The sequence below is a fragment of the Aquila chrysaetos genome, chromosome 8 (genome assembly GCF_900496995.4).
Source record: "Aquila chrysaetos chrysaetos chromosome 8, bAquChr1.4, whole genome shotgun sequence".
NCBI lineage: Eukaryota > Metazoa > Chordata > Aves > Accipitriformes > Accipitridae > Aquila > Aquila chrysaetos.
The window spans coordinates 45,286,465-45,305,048 of record NC_044011.1 but is presented as its reverse complement, the minus strand read 5'-3'; the positions used below and the strand labels follow the sequence as shown (position 1 = coordinate 45,305,048).

Genomic DNA, 18,584 nt, shown 5'->3' with positions numbered 1-18,584 from the left:
TCTATATACATTTGTTTAGAAACATAGCTATACTGGTGTGATGTGAGAGTGCAATTTCAGTTGCAATCAAGTTGGCAATAATGGTTTAGTTTTTAGATGCAAACGCACTGCTACAGACTGACCCAGTCCACACAAACTGTAAATCAGACTGTGCCTACCCACAGTTTTACAGTGGTTTTAGGAAGATCATGCTTTGACTGACAGAAATCAAACGGAGCTGAGGAGCATTGTGTGGACTGAGTTGGAGTGAAGACTGGTAGGTTCTCTTTCTGGGACACATGGATATGATTCATGAGCCTATTCCTGTCTGTGATGAAGAACTGTCCAGGAATATGGATACGCAGGATATTCCTGATATTCCTGATAGGCAGGAACCAAGTATAAGGCTGGCAGTGACACAGGAACAGAAGAAAGGAGAGACCTAGAATTAGGCAAGATGGTTTCTATAACAAGCATAAAAGACTCACCCCAGGCTCATTCCCTAGTCTTCTGTTCCTCCCTTTTATATCGCAAGCAACAAAGTCTGTATCTAACACTGTTACTGTGAGCCTATTGCACCTTAAGCGTTTTAATAACTTCTTTGAGCAGAAGGATACAGATGTTGGCTATGATTTTATTCGGTCCAGCTGGTGAACCTGTCCTTGGCTTGTCAGGAGACAAGGGAAAATGCTCTATTTAGATGAGTCGAGATCCTGCAGGGAAGGACTATGACACAAGACATCTGGTTGCATTTAGAGTGCTGCCCTGAAAAATCACTCTTATTTCCCTAGACAAATCTCGTCCTTCATCTTTGCCTCCAATTCCCCACATGTAAAGAAAACGATAGCGTTGCGTGATCTGTGGATGCTGTGAGAGTGAATCCACTAGTACTTGTAGGGCACTCAAATTCTGTGGTAACATGCTCAAAGAAAAGCCAACCAATAAAGAAAGTGATGAATAACACAGGCCAATATAAACCATTTCTTGGACATGGTACAACACAGTTTTAATGACTCATGGTCTCGTGCAGTGTAAAATAACACCATCGTTTCTGATAGAACAATAGTTTTATATTGCGTCATGCATCAAGTGCTCACAGACTTATGCACAAGAAAGACAGTTTTATGTTTTATACATGTATGCTTTGCAGCCTTCTGCCCCTCTGCTTCATAAAGATTTAAGTGGGGTTTATTCCAACTTTGCAGCAAAGCCAGTGTTTCTTCCTGAAGATTAGTAATTAGATCCTGTGGCAGCACTTAGATATTTTGATGATGGGTCCTTTAAAAGCATCTTAGATTAGATAGTCAGATAGGAATGCATGATAATAAACTGAGCAGACAGGGCCATGTGCTGAGTTACTCGTTATCACTTCGATCCATTTTGAATTGTGTGAACATGCCGACACTAAAAAGGGGGAAAAGTAAAGCGGGCTTCTTAAAAATAATCCTATTTTTTGGCTCTCCATAATTGATTATATACATATGTTACTGTAGAACGATTCAGAAGACGGGACAACGAATACGTCATTTTATCCTTGCTGTCTTTTGCTGGCTTCCTTAAAAAAATGCAACTTTGAATATATACAACAATACTCTAAAAGTCTAAATTATATTCTATTAAAAACTTTATTAATGGGCCCTCTCTGAAATAGCAGCTCTGAGAGTAGTGAGGCAACAGACTTCAGTCGGAGCTCTGCTGCCTCCAAACACAGGATTGGGCATTTATAGAGAGGAACCTGATCCCAGAAAGGCACCGCAGGATGCCATTCACAGTTATGATTAGAAATGTCCCAGGAATGCGAGGGGAAGGATGAGTGTACAGTCTGCCTTAGATAGTGCCAGCATGGTCTCTAGCTCTCTCAGAAGTAGCCAGATGGTATTGTCTTTTTTTCCCAGTGATTTTGATTCGATAAGGTCGTCTTTTCCATGTGCTCAATGGTAACAGCTCATTCACTCAGCCTGGGTGCAGAGGACCTGGGAGAGGGGGAACATCTAACTCGAATCTTTTCTGCAGGACTCTTTCAGGATTTGCTGCTGACCCCGTTCCTCAGTGCTGGCTTGCAACAGCCTACTGCAGCACTCCAACAAGCAGGGAACAACACAGGGACACCACCCAGTAACTTTTCAGACTGATATCCAAATTTCCACTACCATCTATTTTCAGGCTCTGCAACTGGCCTCTGGCAACTAAAGAAGCTCTAGAAGAAGCTTCGCTTTCTCTTGCCGGTGTAGTAAATTTAAAGGTTTGAGATCATTGTACAAAGACATAACACCACTGCAGCACTAACAATATCATTACTAGGGTTAAGTTAGCCAACAAGTTACTGGCTGAGTTTAATTTCTTCAGCTATTTGTCAGTTATCTCCAGATAGGCTTTGGTTATTTTTTTCCCTGACAGGCAGACTTTGTGATTTGTCTGACATATTTAGCTTTGAACTTTATTCACAAGGAGCCCTAACCCAGCCTTAGATTAGTTGAATATATAATTTTTTAAAAATTTAAATCCCGTTTTTAAAAAGGACTTGCAACTGCAAAGTTTGCCAGAAGGGGGAACTGTAGCTCCATCTCCCAACAGCTGCTCTAGCACAACCGGGAGGCGTGTACCTACTAAAAACTTTGGTTTCAGTTAGTCCCTTCCCTCTTTCTCTTGAGGCAGCTGCTGGAAAGATCTCTTGGCAACATTCAGAGTGGATTAATTATTCTATTAGATCAGTTTTACCAAAACCCAATGATCTAAAAATCACATCAGGTCTGATGGGATTTTAAGTACTCATTTAAAATCATGAAGTTTTTATTATTACAGTTGCTGCTTGAAAGAAGCTTCTTGTGCTTTTTTGTTCAGTCTTTCAGTGGTATAGTTTCTCAGCAGTCAGAGTTTATCTGACAGAGATGTGATTATATTTCTAGTAACATAACTTAGGAAGCTGGTACTTTAAGAGTGTCAGCACCACAAATCTTGCAATGAATTACTGAGTCAGAAACAGTTCAGACCTCAACACTGTTGGCCACCTGAAGAGACTATTCAGTGAGGCTACATTTCAGAGACATTGATCAAGGTGCAGGCCCCACACGTAAGGTTGCTTCTTTTCAGTTGTACACGCAGTTCTCCAGAGAGCTGTCTAAGCAGAGAACAGCAATAAAAAAAGGTAGGGGTGCATTACAACTTTTCTGGGGTCACAGGGCTGGCAAGTGGCAGAGCCTGGAATTGCATCCATCTCCTGACACTCTCCTGAGTTGTTTGCAGATAGCACCGTGCCTTCCCAGGGCACAGCAATGTTCATTTATTAATTGTTCATTTTAGCAACAGATCCATTATCTGTCTCTCCTGGTTTTTACTTCTCCATCCCCTCCCTTCACCCAGAATCTCAAACCACAACAAATTCTGTACCTCTTTTTGGGGAAAAGAAGTCTTCAGGGAGACTCACAGCCTTAAATGTAATGGAAACATTTGCTAATGAATGAGCCCTCGTTATACACGTTACAAGGAAACACTTAATTGACAGTGGCCACCGGATAACAGGGTTTAATTAATAAATCTAGGTGGCGTCATATACACCACAGGAAGGGATTACAGGGGTTAATGTGTCTGTCTGTTGGACTTTTATGGAAGAGTTGTGTTGCCTGTCTTTTAACATGAATAACCCACATGTCTGTGACCCAACACTTGCAAAAGGGAGAGTCAATTGGTTATAAGAACACAGCAGCCCTGTCTGGATGTTTGAACATGGGTTGGATGGCATCTGAGGCTGAAGCAGACCAAAGGGACATTTGTTTTCTTGCCTCTTTAGCCAGCATCTGGGTTTCTATGGTGCTATCTATTCTAACCACACACACCACCCTGTGTTTGACAAACGGTCTTCTCAAACTTAGCATTTTAATGACCGGTTCATTAGTGCCTCAGACAGACTGTCAGCACCCACCACAACAATACTAGCAAGATTTAGCAGCAGGATATGCAAAACGGGGATTCTCAGCTGATGGATATTGATAACTTTATTGAAAAATTAGTGAAGCTGTGCTGACCTACCTCTACCTACCACCAACACAGCGACTCCATATCCAATGGAAGCAAGGCTCTGGAGATCCCACTGAAGTCTGTCACGGAAGACAGATTTGTTACTCTGACCTGCAAGCTGCTCTTCAAGTTTGCAGTGTCGTGTGAAAAGGTCAGAAAAAGTCCAGGACGTCCAATCAGTCTGTCTTTGGATAACATTGTCATCCTCTTCTATTTGCATGTATTTACAACAGTTGTAAGTGCTCATTTTAGAGCTGAGAGCATTTATTTGTTTGTAAAGTGCAATGGGGTAACATTCACAAATACCACCAGCCCAGGAACACTCCACCTTTACCCACTCTGCAGATTGCTTGGGTGCTGGTCACCAAGACCTCAAAAATCCCCTGCTGAGGAGACAGAAAGCAGCAGCTGACAACACGTACCTTTGCCCAAGAGACCTGTATCTCCTAATATAAGTTGGCTAAGCCCTGCGGAAGCAAACAGAACCAGCCTGATTTATCCCAGCCCACGATCCGGGCTGCATATCTACAGTTACTTATGTGTACAGTGTACAAAGTGACAACTGGGCACTAGATGAACAGAACTGCTCTCTGCTTGAAGTAGTGCCTCATATCAAGAGAGCCCTTTGGAACACGGCAGAGTTGTTTGTACGCCTGTACACAGGAGCATCTTGTAGCAATGTGGCCATACCAGTTCTGCTTAAAACAATTAGGAACAGAAAACCCTTTAACCTGCTCTTTGCCTTTCCCAACAATCATTTGTAGCTTACTGGTACACCTTAAGTCACCGTCCTTTGCCTGATTGAGATTGTCATTGTTGAGCCTTTACTATATATAGAAAAAAAAAAATCACACTGGAAGTTTAAAGGAGCAACTTTTCACAAGGATGCTGCTCTAAGCTCAGAGCACGTCTTTATTGTTAACCACTTACCCTGATTCAACCAAGAGAACAGTTGGACCATGGAGACCTAATTAACTGGTAATTATTCTCAAGCTTTGCCTCATCTGGATCACAGGACAGATCTTTATCCAGTATCAGTATAGTCCCATTGCAAGCAATGGAACAGGATTAATCTGTGAAACTGGATCCTGTTCACAATCCTAATATTCTGGAAGACCCTGGGAGTTTTCCCACTCATGTCTGTGGAAACATAGTAGCTAACGGCAAGGGTTAAGCAGAAGACTGAAGTGAAGGTAGTATGCCATAGATTACTTTGGCCAATGCAGGTCAAAGAAGCAGCACAAAAAAAGAGGGACACAGACCAGCTACTGGAGTTAGCCATCTGCCTCCTGCCCCATTTTCCCTAGCCAGGCCCGACCATGCAGTGTCATTCAAACCTCCTCTCCTTCCTCCTAAGAGCTCTATTTGCTTCTTAGCTCTCACATCTCCCTTCATGCTTCCAATGTCCAAGTGCCCGCAGCTGTCCCATCTTGCTTTCTGTTACAGCAGCCACAAGCTGCTTTGATTATAGGCAAAGCTAAGACAGGAGACTGTCATGCAGACAGAACGGACCAAGAGCTGCTGTAAGCTGGCTGATGTACAAAAAGTTGATAACTTGCTCTTCTCTACCCAGATCAGCAAGGCTAGCTCTGCTTATTGGTGTCTAAAACATGCCCTTGAGTTTGGAATTAGTTGCACATCAAATGTCCATGTTCAGGCATTACACCAAGACAGAAGCACCTGCTAGCTTACTGTCGAGCTTTCCAGCTAGTGATGCTATTACCATTTAGTCAGCCCCATCCTTCTCACCCCAGCTGCCCATCCATGTCTGCCCAGAATTTTTTTCTGAAAGACTTGTAGCAGAGATGCTGTGTGTTTCCTTTATATGTTATTTGTTATTCTACTCTATTCTATAAGGGAAGAAAGCCTACTTCTGTCATTCTAGGAGCAGACATCTCACTGTAAAAGAACAGGCTGAAGTAAGCTGTTTCATTACTAATAATCACTAACAGGCTATGAAATAGTAGTAGTAAGTTGAAAAGAAGCTTGTTTTACTATGAGAATTTTTGTATCTTGGTTTATTCTCTAGCTGCAGCTGAATCGTCTCTTTCCGCTCACTTAATAGAAGACTTTCTGTAAGCCTTGACTATTCTTCCATGTGCCAATCTACATACCTACTTTAATGCTTCTATTTTCCTAGGCATTTAGTATTCTTCTAGACTTTAGAGCTACAACTGTGGTAAATAATTTTCTTTAATATAAAAAGCACAGAATAGGATGCAGAGACGAATCAAGATGAAGGAGTCTCAGAGTGCTCCCTGACCCCTTGTAGCCCATAAGGAGCTTTCTTACCTACAACAGGGATCCATGGCTGATGAAAGTAAGATTTCATGTGAGTTAGTAAGCCTTCAGAAACTAAGTCTTAGAACGTTCTTCTTTCAGTGCTACATTTGTTTGAAATTTGGAATTGAGACGAAAAGGGAGAACTCTATTTAATAAAGCATGGCCTGTAATAAAATGTTCTTAACACAAGATCTCAGACTTTTTGTCTTCATGGTATCCTTTAGACCAATTTTGTACAATCATAGACTATATAGACTCATTTTATATTGACCTTACTTATTTTAATAGCTAGAACACTTTGGTTTGAGTTTCAGAGATTAATATTGAGTTATTACCACAGTAAAACTAGCAACCATAACTATTACAGGTCTCTCTAAGACTGCCCTGTCCCCTTTTTATAGTGCAGAAGGCACTTAGCACAGTGACCCCTACTCAGTGCTCGCAGGTGGAAATGCAGGGGTGGGGGCACCCTTCCTTTCTTATAAACAGGGGAAGGGGAAGATGAGCTTCCCTTCTGTGTTGTTGTTGGGGTTTTTTTTTGGGGGGGTGGGTGGGTGAAGAATTTTGAATATAAAATATTAGTGTAGTAAGCAGGAATGCCTCCTGAGTAGGAAGAAATGGCAGATTGGTGGCAAAGTGGTAGACAGATAGCAGGAACAAGCTTTCAGGTCAAGTCCAGAGAGCGGCCTTCTCTGTGTTAAAGATGCTCTTCAGTTGCTGCTGTTGCTGTCTACAGCAAGCTGGAGAGTGGAACTTTACCTGCCCTAGGAAATCTTTGACATAGGTGGAAGGCAAATGAGAACATTTCTTGCTTGCAAACAGACATGATCAAGACTTGTTCAGTCTGAGTTAAGCCCTGAATGAAAGACACTATACCTATGATCAGTTTGCAGCTAATACCAGGTTTGAGGCTCCCAGAAGTGGTAAGGTCCATGGTAGCAGCGATTAAGGCCTTTCAGAAAACCATTGGAAAAGGACTGTTGAGAACATTTTTGAGAGAAGACAAACAGCTCAGTGTCAAGCATAAAACTGAGATTATGGACAGAAAAGTGGGACATCTGTGTCAAGGAACTTGGAGGTGCTCCTTAAATGCAAGGGGATTGGACACATGTACCAGTTGTTTGATGTCCTACTCCCCCACTTATATTGATAACACAGTAAAAGCTCTCTGGCTTAACCATTGGCACCATGGTCTTAACAGCTATGTGAATTTTAATGTCCTAATTATACTGAATGGCAATTGAATTACAGTTGATTTCTCCTTGCTCCTCATGGGTACTAGCTGTTTTGTTTGAACCCTAGGCTGGGGGCAGGGCTTGTCCCCACAGGGAGCTGGGATCATCCAAAAAGTTCTGTCTGAAAACATGTTGCAGCAAACAGAGGAGAAGCGAGGCAGAGCCAGTTATCGTGAAGGTGAGCGGTGGCACAACCTGATTGATTGCAGATTCCTGTGGGTGCCTTGGCTGTTGTTAAGCAATCCAGAGTGTGACAGATTTGCTTCCAGAACAACACTGGTGCAGACAGGTCATTCTTCAGGGCCAAATCTTTTAGTCCAAGGCTACTCTGAGGGACTCAGTATTACAAGTCGTTTTGAGTGAGCTGGGGCTGGTGAATCTGAGCGTACTGCAAGCAGCCCAGCCATCCGTGCAGAGTCCCCCAGATACAGCGCTCCTGAACCCTTGGAGCTGTGTGCTGGTTCCTAGCCGATGTTGAAATACCCAACTGCTGCAACCCAGGCAACAAATCCTTCTGGGAATGGCATTGTTCTTCAACTCTGGCCACAAAATTGATTCCTGAGCTGTTCCACAGGTAGGAACTTCATGCAGACTTTGTGGCAGGTCGAGGAAGGACACTGAGCATCATAGGTAGTCAAATCAGGCACTTTAAATAGGAGAGAGACTCTCCTCTGTGTTTCAAGCACCAAACCCTGCCTTGGCTGGCTTCCATGCATACAGCAAGCCCTTTGCCTGTGAGCAGGCTACCTCAGAAGAGTAAATTTGGCCAGGACCTCCGAAAGGCGTTTTTTGCTGTAGCTGAGGTTTTGCTCTTTCCTTGTTTAGAAGGAATGAATCTATTTATAGGCATGATCAGGCTCTGCTGTTTGGAAATCTCTCTGCCCTTCTCTTGGTGTTAGGCAATGAAAGTCCTAGGCTTACCTGTGAACCCTAGGGACCCAGCAGTGCTACAGTAAATTCTAGTATGCTCTGTCATTTATTGACTCCCAGAGTCCCTGTCTCTCCTTGTTTGTCCCTGTATTAATTAAGTACAAGTCTATCTACACCAGTGAATTGCAGCAGCACGGTGCCTGGGTAAGTGAAGAGGCAGACATGGGCTCTTGTAGCACACTGTGATAGCTGGGCTTCTCGCAGGCAATTCCTGACTCTCTGCAGCCTGCTTGGGAGGGGAAGCCTGAGCAGTTCGTACAGCACACACAGCATCTGGGCTTTCTCTGCGGATGGTGGTCTTGGTGTCTTCTGAATGGCTGTGCTAAGATCCATCTGCAGGTTTGGATTTGGGGTCCTGCAGACCTCTGAGTGGTGAAGGCTGTCTAGAAACGATTTATAAAGATCAGTACTTGATGGCATCAATAACTCCCTCTGGGCTTCTTGCAGGCTGAGATAGTGGCAGATTGTCAAAATTACTTAACGTCCTGGAACACCACCCATTCCAGTATGAATAGGCTTCTTGTGTACAACTCACATGACCATGGTGTTTTTCTGGTGTCTCTATGGAGACTGGAGACATTCTTCTGGTCTATTGGTTTGCGATCTTTTTTCTTCTCTGCTTTCAGGTAAATTGCCTTGTAGGAAAAAAGAAAACAAACAGATATAATCCTCGTGAATAATGAATAAAGCATCAGTCACAGAATACCAAAACATCCTGGCCCCTTTTATAGGAGTTGGAAATATTTTGATTTTTCCTTTTTTAACATGCTACCATCCAGCTTGGCAGAGATTTAGCAAGCCTTGTGCAAAAAATAATTGGCCTTAGGCAAAGCTGGATGAAGCAGTTAGCATTCACATGTGGATCCTCATCCAAATTAGGCTGGAGTATGGATTAAAGAGTAAAGCAGTGTTAGATTTGGGAAGCTTTCCATGCCAAAAATTGGGGGAGCTTTTTTAAGATGTTCCAATCCCAAACACTCTCATTCTCATGAGATCAGATGCTTTCCCTTACCGTTGGCTCCAGTCCCTCTAGGAAAGTGGGTTAATTGAGATTTTGTTACCTTGGCCATATTAAAATAGGTGTCTTGGTTTTCACTGGCGTCCTGGAGAGGACAGCAGGGTGGGTGGGATGCTGAAGAAGAGAAGGTTATGCAGTGCGGAGTTCCCTGGAGAAATGGATGCACGGGGAAAACACTATTTATTGTCCCATTAATATTTGGGATGAATAGTAGGGGACCAGGCACATCTGTTTTGCCCAAACTGGAGCCTCGGGTGTTGGGGTTAGGACAGCAGCGGGAACAGTTGCCTTCTTTGATATTCTCCAGGATTTTTTTTTCTTCCTCAGCAGTGGGCCTGTCCATGACCAGTATGCTCTGCTACCTCTGCTCCACAGCAAGTCCCACTGTTGTGTTTTACTGCTCAGGATGACACAGAATGCTCCTTCACATTCCTGGCTGCCGCTCCCAAACTCCTTAGCCCTAGTTTACAAGTCCAGATTCTAGCCTCTTAGCTATAGCATGAAAAAACAAATCCCCACTTGCTGACAGATGGCATATGTTTCTTGGCATAAACTCAGGTGTACGTGGTATCTATACAACACCCAGAAAATCAGAGCCACCCCATAAATATCTCTCTAAATGCTTTCAGTTCTGCCAGTGAGTCTGTCTCAGGATTCATAATGATTTATTCTATCCGGTTTGGTATGTTCTTTGGTGCCGTGAATAGTGGCAAGGCAATGCCCCCAGTGAGCTCATGGAAACCACTCCAACCACCAGCACTGCCAATGGCAGGATCTGGTTTGATTTTGGTAGCAATAGAGCCTAGGAAAGGAGAAGCTGCTCAGGTGTTGTGTGCCCCTGCAAAAAGGTAACTGGAAAAATATCAAGACACTGTCTCACAGGCCCCAGTGCTGTTGTGGGGAAAAAGTGAGGTCACAGGAGGAAAATAATGGGATTTAGATTATGCTCTCCACCTGGAGAGTGCATCATGTTGAGTAAGGTCTGGCTTCTGCCCTGAGGGTCAACAGAAGGAGCCTCTGCCTGAGTTTCTTTGCATGCAGATCGGAAACCATATCTGTATCTCCTTTCTAAGGGACTTCACAGTCTGTGTGATGAGCTTTCTGGCTTGTGTGTTCTGAGCCTGCTATCAGCACTGATAAAAATTATTAGTAGCTGTACTAGTACTTTAGAGCAGAGCATCTTAACTAATCTGGGGATTAGCCAATGGCTTAATTCACATGATAAATACCATTATACTCTATTTCTAGATGATTCAAAGATGGATCTAAGCAGGGGAGATGAGGTTTAAGGCTTGTAGCAGAGCAAGAAATGAAACAAAGATGTCCCGATTGATAGTTCAGCTTTCAGTATAATTTTATTGAAGAAAGTAACTCAAGCCTTGATTTATTCTGACCACATCAAGGGCTACTTTGTAGTGTTGCTGCCATAAGCCCAGGTCTGTCCATTAAGGGACAAAACCTGCTAGCGAAGGAAGGGCTGGTTTGGACTGCGCAAATGCTGCAGCATCACAGTGGGGTAGGGGGAATAGGAGCAGAATCAGCTGGGCTCAGAGTGAGGTCTGTTGGCAGTCAAAGAGGCTGCAGACAAATTTAAAGGTGACAGGAGAAGTAATGTAATTGTGAGGACTTGAGACAGGCTCCGTAGCTTTGGGAGCCGGAAAAAAATTCCAATGAAACTGCTCAACTTGGAGCAGTCCTATTCTGCAGTCACTTAGGCCAGGAGTGAAATTTGCTTGTAAAGATAAGCTGGAAGCAACAGCCTCCCTGAAGCCAATGGAGTGTGTGAGCATGTGCAATTACCTCTCTGTTCTGCGATTTCTATTACATCGCCCACTTCGGTGCCCAGTGCCATCTGCAAAGGGGCCAAGGTAAAGTTCAGAGTCAACAAACACTTCAGTTTCTCTTCCATCCTATGATGGGATCCTGCTTTAACAGAGGCCTTCCAGGAGATGGGGGAAAGACCCTGCTCAGAGGTGTCTGACTGTCTGTCTTGCCCTCAAAAAGCATTTCCATCAGGGGAACATAGAGGATTAAGGGGATCATTGGGTTTACCTTATGTGTGCATGTGTGGGGAGATTTTATACTCTTCCTGTTTTTAAAAAAAAAAAGTGTCCTGGGCAGTGCCACTTCCTCTGACATTGGGCATATACTAGAAACTTACGTGAGATGGATGCTGAGATCTTTTACTCAGAGGGACTTCCATGCACTGAGACCTTTCATGCTGACAGGATAAAGCCTCTGTATTCCCTTGAGCAAGACACTGGCTCAAATTGTGCCTCCCTGTTTGATTTTTCTATTCTGGATCAGGTATCAAGCCCAATATCATGCTGAAAAAAGGCATATGCTTAAGATCAGAGTGTCGGTGTTTAATGGGATTGGTTAGGTCTGTATGTATCTATTTTCAAAGGTGGTTGGATTTCACTCGAAAAGGGACTTTTCTAGTCATTAAACATGGTAATGTCAGGGGCTTGCAAAAGGTACCTTTGCTCTTTTGATAAGGAAAAAAGAATTCAGAAGAAGAACCAATGCACTTCAAGGCTTTGGCACTTTTTTTGACAGAATGAGCAGGAAAAAATAGGGGGTTTGCATTTTAAATTATTGTTGGAATGTGAAAACTAGTGAGCTTAAAACCCACCAGACAATTTCTCTCCTTAGGTAAACGATCCGAGTGTGCTAGGCAGCGTACAAATACAGAAGCAAGTAATCACAACCAGCTAACTTTCCTGAGCGGAGCCAAGTACTTGGGTACTACCTACATAACAAATTTAGTAATACAGCAGCAGCTTAATTCCTATGGCCTTAATCACCTTCTTATGATAATGTTTGTGCTGGGACTAAACAAGTCTACTGTAAGGTGCTTAATCATTTTCCCGAGGTGCACAGCACCAGTGGGGTTCCAGTACTGCACAAAAAGTGCCTGGTAGCACAAATTGTCTTCAAATTAAAACAAGTTGTCTCCAGAAACCCTAGTTCAGAAAGTCTCCTGCCATTACCTTTCCTGATTGAACATGTTTGCCCTCCTGGAGGATCTACTTTCAGTTCTCTGGTGGAGGGCTGAACACCCTGTTCTTCATCATTAACAACCCGTTGCTGACTGACAAGCTCAGAGCAGCGCTATTTTCCTCCTCAATTCTGATACTGGTTTTACAGACACACAAAATTGCTTCAGTCACTGAATTGCAGGATCGTGCCCCTTGGATTAACTCCCCTTTCCCTCTTGGAAAAGGGCATGTGCAGAAATCCTGGTAACTTGTTGTCACACTGCCATTTGTGGAGTGCAGGTGCTGGGCTCATGCACACAAACTGCGTCAAGTCTTTTGCCCTCCAAACCTTTCCTAACATGCCTTTTGCTTTCCACCCTCCCATACGGCCCCATTTCTCAACCGCTAGAGAAACCTTAGGGAGAAGTACTTATCAGCAAGGCTGTCCTACATGGGAAGAGTACTGGGGGCTCCAACAGCTGCTCGGGGTTTGAGTCCCCTTGGCAGATGTTTGCTATTCCAGCCACTTCATTAATTTCGGAAACAAAACCCCTGATTATTCCTCACCAAAGCACCCCCTTTTTGATTGACAGCCAGTGTGTGTTTCATACGACATAACCCACTGTATTGCTCTGGCCACTTTTTTTTTTTTTTTTTTAAATTCATTAATAAAAGAAATATAGTTTCTAGAGACATGTCAGGGTGTGCTAATCCCACCTGCCAGTTCATCTCCCTGGGCTCCGGTGAGGGCACAGGTGTTTCTAGAGCACGGGCAGAGGTGCCAGCCTCACATCTCTGGATATCCAGCCCTTCTGATGTGAGAAAGAAACATTTAAAGTCGAGCGGAGACTCTCGTCTTGCGGTCAGTTGCGTGCGAGTTAGGCGAGCTGACGTTTTTCTTCCCCTCTTGATTTCTGGGCTGGATCTAGTCAGGCTCATGGAAGACTCTTTGATTTCCAGTGCTTGTATCGTGCTCTCAATTTAGGAAACGTTCCTCTGCTGCGTCTTGTCAGGTTTTGCGAAGCCAGTAAATGCAAAATGAATTTGGAGTGGGGGTAGGGGGGCTGCAGCTACTGCCCAGACACCAAGGAAACACGGTGGAGCAAAATGCCGTTTGCCGCTGTTTGCTGCTGCTTCGGGATTTAAATCAGTAGCTTGCTCAGGACATTGCTTCAGAAATGTTCTTTGCAATAGTTATCAGCAAGCACTAATTGCTTAAGTTAATGTGATTAGTAATTATTTTGTTTCCTTAAAAAAAAAATCTGAAAAAGAGGTAAAGAAAGTGTGCTCCTAAAATGTTTTATGTCTGAATTTACAAGTGAGTATTCATAAAGCTACATTGATAATGAAGTCAGCAAATCTCCTTAAATATCTGTACTTTGCATAGGAATTAAAGCAACAGTTTAAGTAATTTAAAGGGTTGTATCATCAAGGAGAAAAAGTCCTTGAACTCCTTAGTTGTTGTTACCATTCTAGTTAAATTCCTGTTTGTAAGATTGCTTTAGTTTCTCAAAATAAAGAAACAAAACCATTTCGAACCAATTTATTTTAAATGAGAATGCCCTTCCAATGGTTTAATGAGCAAAATGCTTTGTTTTATCTTTAATATAATTTGCTGTGCCGTGTTTTTTAAAACCAAGTTTTTAAGAATAAAGTTCAAAGAATATATCAAAAGTATAGTATTTCCTTGCGTCTGCCTTCCGGTTTTGACAGTCTGTGGACAACGCAAGTATCTTTTTTTGATTTTAGGGCTCTACAAATCAGCAAATGTATCTCTGAAGTTAAATCCAAATTATACTTGCAATTGAAAAAGAAATAGTGCTTTTACAAAAGAGATTAAAGATAGTTTATAGATTTTTGAGGACTTTTAAAAATAGAGACCAACAAAATAAAAGTTGCTCAAATCGTTTATGAGACTTCGAGATGGTTGTTGCCTTCTGCAAAAACAGATTGAGTTTTCTAAGAGTAAAATAAGAGTTTGCTACCATTTGGATCACCAAAGTATGAAAGCTAAAGGGTGGCTGATAACGTCTTACAGATTATACTTAAATCCTTGTATGAAGCCTGCAAAGTTTTTTGGGTTTTTTTGGTGGGTTTGCTGGGGGGGGGGGGGCACATCTCCCTAACGAGCCTCTCCTTACCCGTTTCAAGTTTGCGGCCACAAGTAGTTGCGAGCCGGCTGTGGTTTCTGGAAAACCATGCGGCAACCGGTTAATCGGGAAGACTCCTCCTGATCCGCCTTCCCTGCAGAAGGTGTCCTGGTGATTCCTGTGCTAAACCACACCGACTCCAAACGGAGCGCGGTGTCATTTCTCCGCGGGCTAAAATCCCCGTTTGGGGGCAAATCAGGGGAGCTGCCGCAGAGCAGAGAAATAAAACCGAGGGCTCAGCCTGCCAGGAAAAACGCCTTTGGCGGAGCGGGGAGACCTCGGCACCCCGTGGGCTGCATGGGGCCTGTCCTCAGCAGAAGGGGCTCAAAGCTCAGCTTGACAAAAATCCGGCTGAGATAAGCAGCGATCTGCCAGTAAATCACCTCAACCCGGGGACTGAGTAACGCCGTTCGGGAGAAGGCAGGCGTTTGCTTCAGCAAGGCACCCATAAATAGTATTTTTTTTTTTTTTTTTTTTCCCCTGCCGCTCTCCAGCAGTACTTGGCGGCAGGGGAATAGGGTTGATGCCGGTCGGAGAAAGCTGTAAGGGCTCGGGAAGAGCCGCTCTGCCGCCGGCAGCCCGCATTTGCGGGCTGTGCGCTTTTAATTTTTTAAACTAATTACAGGCTAGAGGGGGGGGAGAGAGAAGAAAGGGGAGGGGAGAAAAAAAAAAGGCAAGCCAGCCCCAATCTGGAACCTCTCCAGTTTTTGCACCAAAAAAAAAAAAAAAAAGGGGGGGGGGGGGGAGAAAGAAACACACACACACACCCCAGTATCTTAAAATAGAGAGCAGGGAGGGGAGAGGATCGGCGGGATCCTCCCAGCCCGGCGCAGGGTAACAATGGTGCTCGGCGGGGAGCAGCGGGCTCCCTGATTGACAGCCGGAGCGTCCTAAAAAGGCCGTGGAGAGATGCTTATCGGAAGGTTTATATAGCGGGGGAGCCCGGCGCCGCCGAGCGCAGGGGGGGAGCGGAGCGGAGCAGACAAGACAGCGGAGCGGCAGCGGCAGGAGCCGGGGGGCAGCGCTCGGAGGCGCCGGGCGCCCATGCGCGACCGGCCGCGGCTCTGGCAGCCCCCCGCAGCCCCCCAGCCCCGGGGCCGGCGGGCCGCCCCGCCATGCACTGCCAGCCCCAGCCCCAGCCGCAGCCCCGGCTGGCCGCGGCCGGCCGCCCCAAGGCAGGCAGGCGGCGCTACAAGACCTTCATGATCGACGAGATCCTCTCCAAGGAGACCTGCGATTACTTCGAGAAACTTTCTCTTTACTCCGTCTGTCCGTCCCTCCTGGTCCGGCCCAAACCGCTGCACTCCTGCGCCGGTAAGCCTGCACCCTCCCCCGCCCCGCACCCTGCCCGCTGGCGGTCGTGGGGCGCGGGGGGGGGGCTCTTCCCAGGGGAAGGGGAGCGAAGCAGCCCCCCTGCCGAGGGCCCGGAGGATGCATCGGGGCGGCCGGTCTGCAAGCCAAGCCTCTCTTGCCTTGGTGGGGCGAGCCAAATCCTGCGCGTCCCGCTCCTCCGAAGCGGAGGAGACCCTCCCGCCAAGGCCGGTCCCTGCCCCAACCCCGAGTTTTCACGCCCCAGCCCCGTCGGAAGGGTTTGCGTTTGCTCCCGCTGTTTTCCAGGGAAGGGGGAAGATGGCATGTGTTAAAGCTCGAGGGCCGCGTTGCTAATCTCAGTGCGCAGCGGTGGGATTCGGCTTTAATCTCCCTCGGGGTGCTCGCGAGTAAATAACCAGCGCAAATGATAATCGGTTCACGGGAGCGCAGGTCCTTTAGGGAGCGGCCTTGATCTTGTGCTCCCTGAAACCGTCGCTGGGTTTCTCATTGCCATCTGTGGGAGCGCAAAGAAACGAATAGAAAGTTTGAAAAAAGGAGAAAAACCGCTATCGAGACGCGGGATTTTCTACCCTAAATTCTCTCTTCCTTTGAAAGAAGTTAGGCTCTTTCTAACAGAGAAGATGTGAAAATATTCCTCCTGATTTTGCAGACATAGACACCGCAAATAAAGCCATGCAAGTGCATCTCTGTCCTGGACAGACACCACTGATTTTAAGGCAAAGAAATGAGCGATTGGGTCTTGACCGTGGGCGTTATTGAATTTCACAAACAGATTGGTGTAATGTGAGCTTTTAAAAATCCACGGTAAAAGTAAAAATATCATTCTTATAATGCATTCCAGATTAAAAAAAAAAAAAGAAAAAAATCCCTCTTTTTTCTGGTGAAGTAAGCAGTTTTCCAGATTTATATTCTTCCCATAAGGCCGCGCTTCCAATGGTGGCACCTAATGTCTTAAGAGAAGCAGATGATAGAACTGAAACTTAAAAATACGTTCTTCAAAAGATCTTAACTGTTGAAAAATATTTGTAAAGGACTAATTCCTGGTAAAATAATGTATATTTCAAGGTCATAAAATTGTGGTTTTCCTTTCTCTTTCCTGGGAATGTCCATTTTGCGTTTGTATTAAGGTGTGTTTAAAAATTCAAGGCCTGTACTTCAGCTTAGGTTTGGTGTTTTGTTTTTAACGCTTCACTGAATATAAATAAGAAGGAACTTTTCGGGTCTTAGTGGAGCTGTGCTAATAGAAAACTTGCTGTTAGGTTACCTAAGGGTTTGACGAGTAGAGTAAATCCTTGGTCCAAGCTTAAGTCTTCCTCCAACCTCAATATTTATTTTGTAAATACTAATTATTAAAGATCCAGAAGTGATGAGGAGGCCGGGTCAGAATTAAGACCCATGATGACCAGCTTCTGGGAAGAAGTTACATGAGTGGTGTGATCCTCGTTCAACATTTATTTCTTCCGATCGATTTGTGCGTGACGTTCCTTGCCTTCTCTAACTAATTGCTGACATATTTTTATACAAGAAGAGCTGGTTGTTAATCAAGATATTGCTGACAAGGGAATTTTTCAGAGCTGATCCCTCGCTACTGCGTAGACAGTGAAATTGAGTGCTTGGCCAAAATAGGCATGAACGTCCCAAATGGGCTCAGTGTGTGGCAGCTTGCAGTTACGTGGAGAGGGCCCGATTCTGCTCGCATTGGAGTCAATGGCATGACTTCCACAGACCTCAATCTGCCAGGACAAGGAAAGAGATTTCTATCTCTTTCTGTACAGAAAGGAAGCATTAGAAAAGAAAGCTCCCTTTAGCACCCAAAAGGAATATTAGCCTGAATATTTACCAACATCCAGAAGCATGTACGACTAACTTAGCATCAAAAAATATGGGTTGAATGTCACCTTTAGGCTAAGGGATCCTTAGTATTTTTGATGGGTGGGGTGCGTCCCAGCAGTTGTTTTGACTCTCACCACCCCCATGGGAAAAAAGAGAGAAATTTTTTTAATCTGTGTCAAGTATAGTAAACATTGTCTTTGCAAGACTAATATATATTCACTAAATAATCATTAATAATCCTCAAATGACTCAGCAGTGGATTCTGAGTGATGCTAGCAAGACTCTTGTGGTTACCGTTCTCTTAAAGCCTTATTTCTCTTTGTGCCTGGGATCTTTAATGAATTTTCCCTCAAGGTTGTGTTTCTAGCCCAAGCCCAAGCTCTGGCCTGTCCCTGTGTCAGGGTGGATTGTGAATATCTGCTTCTGATGGAATAAGCTTTGTGGAGTTGCAGTGCTTGAGAAGTGAAGGACTGAGAGAGATTTGCTTGCAGGATTAAAACCATAAAAGAAACTGCTACAAAAGTCCACGCTTCCAAATTGTAAGCCTTCTAAGGTTTATAGGTACAATTGAAGTCCTATATGTATTAGGTAATGGGAAATTTTTTTTATTATAAAAGAAAGGAAATTCTGTCATTGTCTAAGAAATGGACAGTACCACAAAGGATAACTAAATGTGAAAGAATTTGAAAAATACCCAGTACAAATCTGTTAAAAAAAACCCAAAACACAACAAACAAACAAACAAACAAACAAAAATACCCCCAAATCACTTAGGGACTAAAGACTGCAGAATTACAGCACTATGGCATTTAACTTATTGCCTGCATTT

The 18,584-nt window shown here is 44.3% G+C and overlaps 1 protein-coding gene across 1 annotated transcript in view; it reads left to right on the top strand.

The window, feature by feature from the left end:
• Positions 1–15,374: 15,374 nt before the first annotated feature.
• The window catches only part of BARX2 (BARX homeobox 2), a 36,733-nt gene continuing 33,523 nt past the window's right edge, over positions 15,375–18,584 (top strand). The window contains exon 1 of the mRNA XM_030021351.2: positions 15,375–15,904. Coding sequence (XP_029877211.1) covers positions 15,706–15,904 — 199 coding nt within the window. The 5' untranslated portion in view covers positions 15,375–15,705. The remainder of the gene's footprint in view (positions 15,905–18,584) is intronic.